General features: G+C 34.5%; 1 protein-coding gene across 2 annotated transcripts; it reads right to left on the bottom strand.

The window, feature by feature from the left end:
* Positions 1 to 443: 443 nt before the first annotated feature.
* On the bottom strand, positions 444 to 13,695 carry LOC110685867 (protein MICRORCHIDIA 2-like). 2 transcript variants are annotated; one of them, XM_021862408.1, is made up of 19 exons: positions 12,753 to 13,695; positions 12,603 to 12,677; positions 11,669 to 11,703; positions 10,834 to 10,912; positions 10,617 to 10,706; positions 9,552 to 9,627; positions 8,644 to 8,722; positions 8,399 to 8,527; positions 8,141 to 8,239; positions 7,204 to 7,311; positions 6,942 to 7,091; positions 5,616 to 5,708; positions 4,697 to 4,748; positions 4,486 to 4,597; positions 4,032 to 4,257; positions 2,166 to 2,242; positions 1,186 to 1,228; positions 909 to 1,092; positions 444 to 768 (listed from the first exon to the last, which is right to left on the bottom strand). In XM_021862408.1, exons 1-18 carry the CDS (start codon positions 12,976 to 12,978, stop codon positions 976 to 978), a joined length of 1,866 nt encoding a protein of 621 aa, XP_021718100.1. In that variant the 5' UTR covers positions 12,979 to 13,695; the 3' UTR covers positions 444 to 768; positions 909 to 975. The 2 variants fall into 2 exon arrangements, with proteins under 2 accessions (XP_021718100.1, XP_021718101.1); XM_021862409.1 differs by having other exon boundaries at positions 444 to 1,092; positions 12,753 to 12,978.
* Positions 13,696 to 14,747: the final 1,052 nt, after the last annotated feature.

Below are 14,747 nucleotides of genomic sequence, written 5' to 3'. Positions count from 1 at the left end.
CCATTGGGGTACTTCTGTAGTTAAAATGTTAAATCTTGCTTCATTCACGTTATATTACTCAGTAGATGACACATTACTTTGGAGACACGTTTGTTAGTGCATCAATTAGTAGCTTAACAAAATACTATCAAAGTCAAAATATGTCAATTAATAAAAACAGAGAAAATATGTTCTATAAATCATATCATGAACAAAGTTGAATCAGTTTCAACCAACAATCCACCATAAAAATACGAGTACTATACTTGCATAGGAAATGATATGATACACACTCAACGCCCATTCAATTCGTCAACAATTTGCAGTTTTGTATAGTTTATTATTAACCCCGAAAACTCATTTGAGTGAAAGAGGTAAGATTTCTCTTTTGAGTAACAGGAATTATGTCATAAAAATTATTATTATTAGTGTTTCCTAATTAGTATAATTCAAACGAAACAAGATAACAGTGGTAAGTGATATTAGATCTCAAACTTTGCTGAAGTATAATTCCTGAAGCTTAATTGCTTCATTAGACCTTCGATATCAATAAATGCCCCTTTCTACAACTACATTAAATGAACTAAACACTTACAAAGGCATATACAATAGTTCAGAACTCATATTTCCCACATCCCACAGTAGTCATATTTACAAGATTTGGCGCTTGACATTTTTCCACAATACCCACAACCTTCCACAGAAATCTTGGATGCCGCAAAGCAAAGTGAGATTCACATTAGAGTAGTTCTGAAGGAAGATACAGCTTGGCTTAGATTACATCCATGCCTGCATGGATTGAATTAAGCTTAATACATATAATAAGTTACCAGTTTGATTTACAAAACAACCCCTAGATCATAACAATGGAAACACGCAGTGCATCCCATAGATTTCAAGGTCATGAACAGATATCATGTAGTGCTTACAGTGTCTTGCTTCCGTTCACCTTCTCCGGCTACCATCATATCAGCTAGACGACTCTGAATTTCCCAATCAAACATGCCCTGCCTGCTGCATCAGACTATGCTGTTTCTTCCGACTTTCCAGGTATGCTGCAAGTTGTGCACATTTTTTCCTTGTTTCTTCCAACTCCTTCTCTAGTTTGTTGACCTGTAAAGCCAGTGATACAAAATGCATGTTACAATATCCGAATTTAACAACATAGTGGACAGGGTAACTTAACAGGTTGTTATGTTAACATACCGTCTGTTTTAGCTCATGCTCTTTCTGCCCATGTTCTTCACACCTGCACAAAATATCAAACTTCTTTATTTCCTATAACTGTGTGCCTTTCCTATTCATACCATCCATAGAACATTCTACATCATCAAAGATAGGATTATGCAGTTGGGAAAGAGTAATTTAAATTAAGTGGAGGGCCTGTCTGTAACCGAAGTCCCACTTTGGCAAGGTCTGGAGGCTAGTGGACTTATAATCAGACAACATATTACGAATGACATCAAACTTTTCTTCCTGTTCTCTTTCAGATAAAGTACTATAGATTCATTAAACAATAATCTGGCATTACAACGGTCAGCCGGTCACACTGAATCAAAACCAAAGTCACTTTAGTCCAGTTCTACCCACAAGTAAGCTGCAAGTAAACAAAGTACCTGTACTATAGTCGCCTATTTGGCTTAATGTTAAAATTAGCAAGTCCATATTTCATTTTTAAAAAAAATAAAAATAAATAACAAACTCTTTTTTGTCTTTATAACTTTTTATTTTCCAATACAATACATTCTACACTACTTTTCCTTTTTGCTACACCATGGCTTAATTAATCAAACAATTGATAGTAAAGAGAAAAGACAAAATATGACTTCAACCATAAAAGCTAATTTTATACATGATAAAATTACACGACTTCTATTATCACATAAACATTATATTTATTTCATATCAAACAAATAAGTTTATATATATATCTGAACAGTTATTTAATTTTCAGCAAACCCCAATAAGTGAAGCTTTCTTTTAAATGATTCATTTGCACACGAAAACACACAATTAAGATTAGATTGCCTAGCATTCCAATTGCATAAAAGATACATTTCTATTCTAAGCAGAAAAGGTGATAAATGATTGAGTTATGCAGCAGATTATCATAATGAAACTCTTCATGATGTCTGAAGAAGGTAGGGTATAAACAAACAATAGAGAGGCCAAATGAAGCAACCTACCTTGCAAATAATTGAATATTCTCTTCACAAATTTGTTCAATAGATAAAGAGGCTATAGAATCATCCACTGCTTCATCCTACAAATATCATAACCTCTTTAAATGACAGAAAGAAACAATTACGATTTAATAGCAAAAATCTGGATTAGACAAACACAAGTGCATCCATATACACCATCTGCTCGGAAAATTCAGTGTGTATTTGTGTAATCAGCATTAATTAGGTTCTGAGCAGTCAATCAGACATGATTTGGTTCCTCTAACAAGAAGTTTTGACTTCAAATAGTTTTAGAGAATGAAATTGATCAGAATGCAAACCCGTTTACCAGGTGCACTTAAATGAATCAGATATGGGCAATAGTTATCAAAAACAGCAGCTGAGCTTACCTCTTATAGAGCTATATCCCTTGCGAAGAAAAAATATGCAAAGGAACTCTGACATAAATGCTTATTTCCACACATAAAGGATGTAATGCATCAATAGAACTTAAGCAGATATAACCAATATATATACTTGGAGAGCAGAGAAAATTATATCCAGCCCAAGAAGTTTCTAAGAATCAAACCTAAGAGCAAAAACACGGTAGGTACTATCCTACCAGTATTAAACCTAATCCCTTCTAAATTTGTTTACAATTTCTTAACATTGTCAATTTGTCATTTGTCATGAAGAGATCAAGCAGCATCCAGGTACATTTAAGGCTTCCTAGTGCATGTCAGCAATCAGATATGTCTATTCATGCAATCCAAGCATAGCTAATTATTACAATTTAAAATAATAAATTAATACCATCTCCGTCACTGAAAGTTCTTTACACTATTCTTTTTAGTTCGTTACAGAAAGCACTTTACACTTTTGCTTTATTCTATATATGGCAAACCTCATTTACTATCTTATCCTTCTTACACCCACAATATTTACACATTATGACTCTCTCCTCTCCCTGATCTTTCAGCAATAAAAGCCCTCCCTGCAAACTACCAGCTCACTTGACAAGCTTTGCTTTATTACAAATCTCTCCCAATGATCATACTGACATCCAGCCTCACCCAACTTGGACAAATTCACCACAAAGTCAAAAACATCTCTGAGGTTCATGCAATATTGCTAATTTGCTACATGGAAAAGTTAAATTACAGCATCTTAGAGATGCCACTCACTCCCACCAGCAAAATCCAAAAATGAGAAATCTTCTCTAGTTAAAAAGCAACAACAATTAGATGGCCCTTGGTTGATGATTCTGCCCTCATGCCGTATCTAGATTAAGCCTCAAAAACTCTAAACACCTATCAACAAAAAACTTGATCACATGAGGACATCATCGTAAAGGTAATATATCTAATTTTATCTTTTGCTGACAACAGACATTAAAGAATCCTTAGACTAAAGTCTGTACTTTGTAGCGCTTCCAGAAAATGGGGGAAATGGGAATAGATCACTAGGGGTGTCTAGGAGGCAGCCTTTGAACTATACACATTGCATACTATTGTTGCATATGAATAAGTGTCGACTCTTGCTGTTTGAAGGTGTAAGAAGGATATGGTTGAAACTGCTACTATTGTAATTTCAAATTAATGATATATTTGGTCCATACCATACATATACAACACAAGGGTTAGAAAGAAAGCCAAATTGGGAAAGAACAAGAAAGAGGCACAAACTGAACCAAGCCTAAGCTCAACATTCTCAAGCTCACTGACACCAAGATCCCTGATATGATGAAATCACACAAATATAGAAATCGCAATTATTGAGGCCAAGCCATTTTAATCCAAGGTGCATTTCAGATCTATCAAGATTAACCTTCAGTTTGCCCATCCACGCCCAAAGACGGGAACAAACATAAGTAAAGTCAAGAATACTTACAGTAGAGAGCTCAACAACAGACTGTTCAGTAGATGAATTTTCTTGGTAACTTCTTCTAGATCCAGGAGAAGGACCAACAAAGGGTCGATTTGAAGTGAATCCTTCTTGAAATCCAGTTCCAGTTGTTGGAAGTTTATCCGCTCGGTCATCAATATGAGATAATTTTTTTAGCTTAGCAGGAGGCTGATCACGACGCTGGAATCCAACAAAATGACAATGGCTTTTCCTGTGCCATGCATGAGATTAAAGTAAGTGTCAACCTAATCACTACTGCATTAGAAACTATAGAATTGAACAAAAACTTACAACCCTCTTTATCTGCAAGACTTTAAATCCACACTAATGATAACCAAATTAATGAATATTCAGGCACAGGTAGGCAGTATACATAGTGTATATGGCCAATATATACAGATATCTAAATAAGCAGACAAATTGTCTGAGTGGAACAAACCAGTAATCAAAAACCATTTGCTTCATCCTTGTTTCCAGCCGAATAAACAGTGATGATCTCTCGAAATCCTGCTTGTCATGTGCTGGTTCTATAAAATTTGCTTCAAGAACACCTAAATAAAAGCACTGAAATAAGAAATTTGTACCTAAACAAAGAGGAATCATAGGCAAATTACATTTCCAAAAAAAAAAAAAAGTATAAGTCAACATACCAACAACACCATTCCCCACAGAACTACCATCACGTGAGACCTTCCAGAAAGGCTGCAACCAAAAGTAATTCAAGTAAGCACGTCGCAATGAATTTGTATGCATATGTACATGGTAGATACACGGATAAAATTGCAGAACTAGCAGAAAGCAAGGGAAAAAAAGGCAACCAACTGAAATTTGAATTCAAATTGGATTTTTTATTTTTTTGGAAAGAAAAAAAAAGAGCATATTTGTGAATCATATATACATCTACAATAAGTTATTACATAAGAAGAGTTCAATGACCTAAATAGAATATAATAGCAGCTCCAATTTTTTAATGTCAGAAAGTGAATTAAGATGAACAAACGCATGGAAATCATATGTAAATGTCAAAATAATTGGATGTAATTTACTGAGGTCTTCGAAAGGATTACATAGCTTGCTTAAATATAATTACAGAGGTAGTAAAAAATAAATACAGCAGGAAAGAATGAATATCAAGAACGTACAGAGCTAAGAGCTTTACGTGAATCCAATTAATATGAGCTACTTCAATACTTCCACCATTCCCAAATATTCACATAAGCTTCATTTAAGGTTATACAGAATATACACAAATACCAAGTAATCCTTAGTTATTGCATTGGTACTGAATTTAACGTGTTTTGAACAAATGTAAATATGATATTAAGTACCACCCTAAATCCTTGATACGATGTGTTTTTGAAAGGTTACTAAGTGAGCAAATAACTTTAGATAAAAAAGCATATTTTACTGAATGACAAAACAAGGTACAAAAGCAAGCAAACCAACAAATCAGCCGATAGAATTAAGTCACTAGAAGCTGAAACCACCATGTGCAACAAGGACTGTAAAAAAGCATGTATCATAACTTCATACGCATCTAACAGACAAAGTAAGAACAATCCGGCATACCCTTATGAGGCGATTTTTATGGTACACATTGAACCCAGAGACATTAAGATCTGGAGCTTCTTTTATAAATCCAATGGTGGTTTTAACTAAAACCTAGTAGACAGGAAAATAGCACAATAGTTAGTACAGGAAAATATATAGTATAAAATTAGAATGTAGAAGAAAACACACTCATCAATCCTCATTCAAGCAAGAATCACATGATTAACAACACCATTCAGTTCAATTTTATGAACAGTGTTAATATATGCCGACAAATAAAATGCAGAATAATTGAAGTGGTACAGCCAAAATGCTACTATACGGAGATTGGCCTTTAAATGTGGGAGTAATAATCGATAATATAATAATGTAATTAAATAAAAAGAGGGAGACAGTTGAAGGAGCATCAGTCATTTACTAGGCCAATAAACAAAAAAAATTCTGTATTGGGTAATTGTTCTTAAAATAATAAAAAATGACTTTCCATTAAAGATATTTTTTTATTCTGCCAAATTAATTTACAAACACCTTCTACCATCTTACCTTCCCCTCCCCCACCCCCCACCCCAAAAAAAAAAAATATATATATATATATATAATACCTTTTCGCTCGCTTTTTGTATCCACCTTTTTCTTACACCTACCAACCTTGTAACTCCATTTCTCTTAACCTTTTTCTTACACCCAACCACCTTATTTATGTTTTCTTTGATTTGCGAATCTAAGTGAGTAGAGCAGAAAATTAGAGTGCAAGGAATCAATATTTAGGGGAGGGCATGTTAGTCATAGTCTATTAGTAGTAACTTGGGAAATAAGCTAGAGGTTTGTTAGGAGGGATTTTCTATAAATAGGCCTCATTAGGAAGAATAAGGATATGTTGAATATTGAGTGGTTTGTTATTGGGAGAGAGTGAGCCTCTCGAAAGCTCATATTTAGGAGAGAATCCACCTCTCAAAAGTGGAATTATCATTCAATCTAGTGTAATCCTCATCTTAATACTATAATCATCATTTTTCTTCTTATTTTCAGCCATTGTTAGTGCTGGAAATTATGTCAGTTCCTAGCATAGAGGTGGTAAATTTTTCTCAAAAGCTTACATACAATGGGTCTACCCACAAATATTTCTTAAACTATGAGTATTTTTATTATTGTTATTGTTAACAGTCATTGGCCCACTAGTACTACATACATTAGCAAAAACACAATATTATATCAATTGTAAGTAAATGGACACATCAATGCACATTTCCACCATGTCTCCCTTCCTACAATATATTACCTTGACTATTGAGCCGTAAGAACATGAAATTTCTGCAATTTTAGAACATAAGATAATTTCTTTACCTCATTAGACGTTGCAGCAAGCTGTGGCTTATAGGTCACCACTTGTTTATATTGGAGCTCATCTGCAATATTGAATTGCTCTGCAGGTTTACCCCTCAGCACAATCTTGAAGTTCTTGAACTTCCTTAGGTACAAAACAGAAGAATAGGCCTACAAAAAAATTTCATATTTGAGTTACATTAGACCAGCATGCACTTGGATAGCAAATAGTAAACAAAAATGAATTAGAGTAAACAGCAAGTGTAAGTGAAAAGAGAGGCACCCGCAACGAATAGCGGAGGCGATATGAGATGTGTGATTGCAATTCAAGTGTTCGTTTGTTTACTTTCAGCCCACTCACTCGACTAGCTTCATCCCTTAGCTTTATGTCCTATACGATAATGAATAGGTTAAAGCCGCATATCATTTAAAAAAAAAATCAAAAGATTCATTAGATCCGGGGGAGGGAAAAAAAAAAACACAAACAAATTGTTACTCCAAATCTTAATTAAAATAAAACTAATTAAACGTTAATGAAAGGTGACTGACAATCAGTAGAACCAAATATAAAAGACAAACAAGATTAAAAAAAATGGTTGCGGAAGCAGAATTAAAACAACAAAATAGCGCTATATTAAGAGCAAATAAGCCCGGAACCTAGCTTCATACAAACTGACACGCTCACACAAAAGCACATTTTTCATAATGAGAAACTGGCCAGCATATCAGGTGCTTTTTTTAGGTTTCGTTGCTTTACCAAGCATTTTAAGAGGCTAAAATCCCTGTGCTCAACAACATTTCAGATATTTGCACTTTTTTACATTTACAGATAATATAGAGAAGGTTAACCTTATGTGGGTTTGTTTAATCTTTTTAAAACCAAACAGTAACAAAGAAAAATACAAGAAAGTAGGATGATGAATTTTCATTAAACTCAATTCCTTGCAAGAATAATCTATTCAATTATATTGAACAAAAAAATCACAAAAGACTCCTCTCTACCAAGCTCTCTTTTCATAACAAAGAACATAACATCACACTAATAAGTAATCTCTTCCTTGTAATATGACCGTCAACAATACCCCAAGGCCTCCTGAAGAATCCTGCCAAGGGCGAAGGGGTTATATTGTGCTCCACAAAGATTATTCATCACTTCATAAGTTCATTATATATATATTGGGGGGGGGGGGGGGGGGGGGTTGTTACTCCCTGAAACGTACCTCATTATCATCGTCAAAACTCAGTTCATATATGCCTTCATCATTCAGCCAAAGATTGTATACTATAACTTTTGTTCCATGAGGTCCAATATCCTCAAACTGCAAAGCACAAAATGAGTATTGGAAAATTTTAAGCTAATAATATCCAGCAACAAAGAGTATATCTCTGACACTCAGAACGTTTCAGTTTTCAGTTCAGTAAAAAAAAGATTATTAAGCAAGAAATATGATACATCAGCATTCAATAGTCAAACTAACCTGCATCATAAGTTCCTCCTTTGTAGCAAAGGGAGACCACTCAAGGATGGTTTTCAAGTTTGTTGTCCAATCACTATGTGAGCTGTAGATTATCGGCTCTGCCCAATGGTTAGAAATGTCAAAATCGACCTGCAGATTATAGTCATGATACAAGGTAAATAACAAACTTCCAGATAAGAAAACCAGAAGAGAAAACCATAATGCTCAATGGAATATATTTAATTGTTTTAGAAAACAATAAGTACCATTGGGACAATGACATCATCTTGTCCAGTCAACCGTAAGAAAGTGTAAGACAGTAGACCAACACTTTGTGTAGCACGCCTGAAAGTACCAACGAAAAGAATTGGAATTGAATCGCAAAGCAGCAACTGACTTTTACACACCAAGAAAAGGAAAACTAATAATCTTCTGTGAACAAGCTAAAGAATATGCTACAGGTAAGTATTCAACATAAACTTATATCAATACAATGCACATAAAGGCTAGCAGGGCATGTTTTAGTTCATCAACAATCCTTTAAAATATATATTTGAAGTAACAAGAAGAATATAGACATTTTTGGTCCGCATTTACAATTGAAGGGAGAAATGAAGAGAGTTATATGCAGAGCAACTAGGCTTTTAAGGGTTTGAAGAGCTTGGGGATTAGAGGGAGGAGAAGATGGCCTTGCTAAGCCTAAATTTATGCAGCCATTTCTAGATAAGTTGAGTGAAGCTTTCAAGTTGAAATTCAGATGTATATACGGTTTCATCCCTGTTTTCTCTAGGCTAGTGTACATGATGAGAAAAACACTACTTTGAGTTTTTAAAAGCCCAGTTAAATCTATAAAAGCATTATTGTTGTGTTTTATGAACTATTGAAGTCTGCTTATCCTTGATTAGATATCCATATAATATGATTTAGGCTTGAAAAGGTCATTTTCTTCTCTCCCCTCTTTGTTCACCCAATTTCTTCAAACCTTGTGTCCCATAAATCCAACCTCTCTATGTGAAATTTCTCCCTTCACTTATGCAGAGCAAGAGGAGAAGTAAGGATATAAAAAAGAGGAGGCAATACATAGAAATGAGTAGAAAACAAGAAAATTAGGGAGCAAAAGCAGGACATAAATTTATAACACCAAAAGCTACAAATGAGCAGAAGGGAAAATTACCCTGAACGTGTCGAACGACTTAAAACAATTACATCAGCACCCAGACGCATCGTACTTGTCTTGAATCCATTTCCATCTGAAAGCAACCCATGGATCATTTAACAACAGGAAGAAGTACAAGACATTGGAAAAATAAGGAAGTGCAATCAGTGCATAGGGGACAAAAGCAAGGGTGTGGACTCTGTGGAGTTGTAATTATAGTAACTTGCAAACATTGCTGCAAGAGCTTTATAATAAAGTTTTCACAAAACATTTTACATCCAAACTAGAAACAAATTCCATGAAATTTTGTATAGGTATTGGCTGAACAAAGTGCGGGGAATGAAAAATATACCACTGCGTAAAAGTAAAACCGCCAATCAAAAAAATTTATAAATTATAAAAAAGAAAAGGTGCATGAAGCTTCATATGTTTAGTGCAACTGCCTGGAAGTAGGATGTACGCAGCCAACAGCCTTAACCCAAAGGGGAAAATTATAAATGGGCCAAGGTATACCATCGCACCCCACCCCCTAAACCCTAAGTAAAATAACCATTGGAATAATCAATCATTCTTATTCTTCTGGCTATCTGGCTCATTGGTTGAGATTGAACAACAAGATGTAGGTGCCGAGTGCCCAATGAGTTATGCTGGTTCAGCTATTTAAATTTCTGTTCACTTTCTATACTCACCCCCCCCCCCACCCACCCACACACATAGGGAGGAGGGGGTAAAGGGGTTTACTACCTCTTGCTGTCAAACCACATCAGAAAGCTATCTAGTTTTCTGTATCTTTAAAGAGAACACCTAATCACCAATAAAGACAGCTATTTTTATAAACAAAGGCGAGAATTATTTCACACTAGGAATTATTCAAATTCAAGAGTAATAAAAGTTAACTTTCAAGACTTTCAAGCTCTAACCAAATAACATGATTGGATAATCACTTCTACGTTCTACATGTAGATAATAGAAATGAAAACTCTTCATATCCTGTAAGGGGAAAAAACTATGCCGACTTTAGAGCAAATGTTCATGAACGTAAAACCAATAAAAAATTATAGAAACATATACATAAAAACTTACATTGCCCAATTGTAGTATTTGATTTCTTTGACGAGTAACCCAAGCTCATACATTTTCTTATTCCATCTGGATCCATTCCACCACCATCATCTGTACACAACTCAGACATCTTAACATATACAGTGGTATTAATGATAATATCTTGTATTAGTCTGAACAGTGAACATGTGAAGTTCACATATTCCAATAGAATAAGACAATTGATACAATGTAGTACCTTGGAAAAGTAACGCAGGAGAATTGTCCTTCACATTTAGAACTTTATCAACTTTCACATATGTAGCACCATTTTGTATCTAAAACCACAAGCAAGAAATAAAACAAATAAGCAAATAAGCTGAAGCCATTGAAGTAGTTAATAGTTAAACAAACCTCACAACTTATCGAGAAATGCATTAAAGATTTTTGAATATATACATCACAGTCAAGACTTACCAAACTACGGACTAGAAAATGACCTCAAGTTACTAAATACATGTAGGCAAGTCCTTTACCTTTTCAACAAGTGTCTAGTGACTCTAGTCAAATCACAAATAGTCAAATAGTATGAGTACTGGGGTCTGAGCAACAAAGACGGTGACATGCCTAGGTGACGTTTTCTGCTACCATACTGTCACCAATAAACACAAATGAGACGTGTATATTATCTATATATTGGTTTTGATTAATTAACTCAATTAATTAAAACCAATGTAATAGTGAGATGCCTAGGTGACAGCTTTCAATACCCTCTTACTTAACATTAAGTATATCTATATTTGTTGCTACATTGTAAAATTTGGGTGCAGACACCACCGTGTTATCCAAATGATAACTCTTAGTTCAGGGACCAAATATAAGAGCCTGAGTAAGTGTGTAAATCAATTTGTTCTATCAGATGTCACAGAAGCATACTTGCATAGACAATTAGAGCATACACATTTAGAGCATTGACTATCACACATTCAAAAGCAAACCATGGCAACAAACCAATAAAAATCTATAATTCTCCAAAATCAGACCCGTTGCTTTATCAACCAAAAGGAACTAGACAGAAAGATGTGAATATTCACCTCGTCAACAGCATTGTCCAGGAGCTCAGCAATAGCTGTAAAACACATACAAAATTATGTGAGTCAAAGTAAAACAACTATCTATAAATTGGAAGTCGAATGTAAAGATAATGCATAAGTAGCTACACAAAATTACAAACTACAGAGTACAAATGAAGAGTTGCACCAAAAAAATATATTAATAAAAATAATAAATAAAAACTAACCTCAGATTACTCATTACTCATATATATACATATAAAAGTTTCAACCCAGCCTAGCACCACCCAGAAGTATTAGTTAGCTATCCATGGTTAACCGTGAATAAATACTTCAGACTTTTGGTATATTGAGTTTTTCCAAATATTGACTTTTCAAAGTTAAATATTGATTTATCAATGCTAGACTAGAGCAAGAAGAATAAGCCTTCTGCCTTCCAGTCCTCCTTCCATGTGTTAAAGGTCTAGAAAAGTTTCCTGCTCTTAGCCAAATACATGATAATATGAAGTGCCCTACAGCTTCTATTAAATGCCGCTACAAACTTGCCAAACAAGTGAATAACCATCTAACACATCTTATACCAAAATGCCAAAGCTCGTTAAACATGATAGTTGGCCTATGTAATGATTAAGTTAGAGGAATCAGAAATTAACCTCGCTTGTAAACAACATAGGCCAGGTGGCTACACATAAGCTGCCCAAAACAGATAGCAATCAGAAATTGCCCTGAATGATCCATTTCCCATATCCCAAGTCTTGGGAATGCTATGCACTAATTCAAGTTTTGGGAATGCTAATATAACATCATTAATAAAATAAATAAGTATGCAATAAATCAAGTATTATCGGAATCATGGCAGTTACAAACACTGAGCAACCAAGTAATATGTTACTCTGCCAACAAGCATATTATGAAAATAAATAAGTAAATCAAGTGTAACAAAAAATAAACCCACCACCAAAAGCCCATTTATGAGAAGTAGCATTGGAGTGAAGAAACTTTGGATGAACACGTGCATGCTCCAATTCACCTGCAAAACCAAATACAGCAAAATTAACCCTTAAAAAAGATAAAAACAAAAAAAAAGAATTAAAATGTTGGTTACCCTGAGCAGGAACAAATGAAGAGGGGCCGATTTCATAGGCACCGGCTTTCCAGAAACTTCGACAATCAAGTTTCTGGTTGGTGAAGTCGGGATCTGCTGAATTAACTTTGGTCTTGGAATTTGGTTGCTTGACATTATTACTTGGTGGTTGAGGTGGGACACTTTCTTCGTCGTCGCTAGGTATTTCAACGACAATGGGCTCATCGTTTGCAGGTAAAGGTGGCATTACGATGCAATTTTGAAATGCAATTGACAATTAGGGTTTTTGTTTGGGATTTCTAGGGCTTCAATTCCTTCCTCAACCTCAATTGAAGCGGGAATATAGAAGCGCGAGAGGTTTGTTTGATCAATTGATTAGCGCTCTGTGCCACGTTGCCAACTGCTTTTACGACTAATTACATCAATTCCCGTCTTAGGCTTTTGCTGCCTTTTACCGGCCTAATACAAATCTTTCTTTTTTTTTTTTTCTTTGGGACATTCCCATTGATACCACTTTAAAACTGTTTTTTTATTGGTTCACTAAGTAACTTCTTTTTGCCTTTCATTTTTACTCTATATAATTAGTAATTATTTATAATTAAAAAAATTATCGGACAAATTTTTGCGTTGGCAAATGTGTCAGTCATATTGGGGCATTTATTTTGAAACAGATCAAGTATTTTACATTCCCCATTAGTCAAAGCAAGTGAGATTAGGGTTGTTCATCGGTCCAAGATCGGACCGGACCGAAGACCGAAAATTTGAATTTCAAAAACCGAAGACTGGAGCGATGTTTAGTACAAAAAAAAAAAAAACTATTAAAGAAAGAACCGCTAATGTAGAAAGGTGATAAATATGGGTTGTTTATTAAAAGAAAAACTTGTATTTTCTTGTTGAATAACGTGTAGAACCAACAAAAACACACGAGTTTGTTGCTATTCTGTAATACCCCATATTTTTATACGTATTTTAACTTAAATAAGTATTTCTTAAAGTATTTAAATAATTCGAAATGAATTATTTATGGTGTTTCATTAATTTAAAAAGAATTATTTTAATTAAAAGTTTATTTTTAATTATTTAACAATCTTGAAAATATTTTATTTCATGATTTGAAAACTTTGGGGCATATTACTTTATAAAAGGAAATTATAAAGTTAACGAGTTTTTAAAGAAAGTCAAAATACTAGTTTGAATAGGAAAGGGATCATTAAGGGCAAAAATGGAATTTAAGTCTAGGAGGGTTTTAGAATGGGGGTATAAATACCCATCACATGGGCAAATTAAACTTTGCCCAAGTTGGAGAATACTGATAGGCCGTCGTCGAGCCTATCAATATAAATTCCTATCTTGGTCTTGCTAACTAATAGCAAGGGTAAGAAAGGGTCAAACCCAAGAGAGGCGTTGAATCAACCACCGAGGTACTACCATTTAAAAAAGCTAAATGATGTCGAAGTTGGTTTGGTTTTGAGTAACTTCTACTAATTCAATTCAACTAAAGCTAAGAGGAGATTAACAATATTTAGAGGAATCTAAGGCTCGGGTTATACCACTCAACTTCATCACAAACCACGATTAGCATGCAACAATTAAGGTGAATTAAGGGGATAAATTAGGGGAAGTCATATAAGGCACCCAACTACTCTTTCAAGCTAGAGGGATTACTTGAATCATGAATACAACCAACTCTCGTGGTTACAAAGCATAAAACAAGTATTAAAGCATAATCACGATGACATAAACATTCCCTTGACCGGAAATTCCTGTTCTTATGGCATTTCAAGTCAATTAAGCATAAGGGAGCTAACTCAAGTTCATCTCTCGATCCTTCGTTGAGAAAACTTGAATAAATAGTTCTAGCAATGGCCATATACAAGAACTAAGCAATTAAACCACTTAAGCTCAACTAATTAACACCCAATAATTACCCAATTATTACATGCAACAAGAAATTAGTGACTACATTGAGGATTTTACCCAAACCCTAGAAATTAGACTACTCACAATCCATGGAGA

This window comes from Chenopodium quinoa, unplaced genomic scaffold (assembly GCF_001683475.1).
Source record: "Chenopodium quinoa cultivar QQ74 unplaced genomic scaffold, ASM168347v1, whole genome shotgun sequence".
NCBI lineage: Eukaryota > Viridiplantae > Streptophyta > Magnoliopsida > Caryophyllales > Amaranthaceae > Chenopodium > Chenopodium quinoa.
This window is presented reverse-complemented; position numbering and strand designations above follow the sequence as displayed.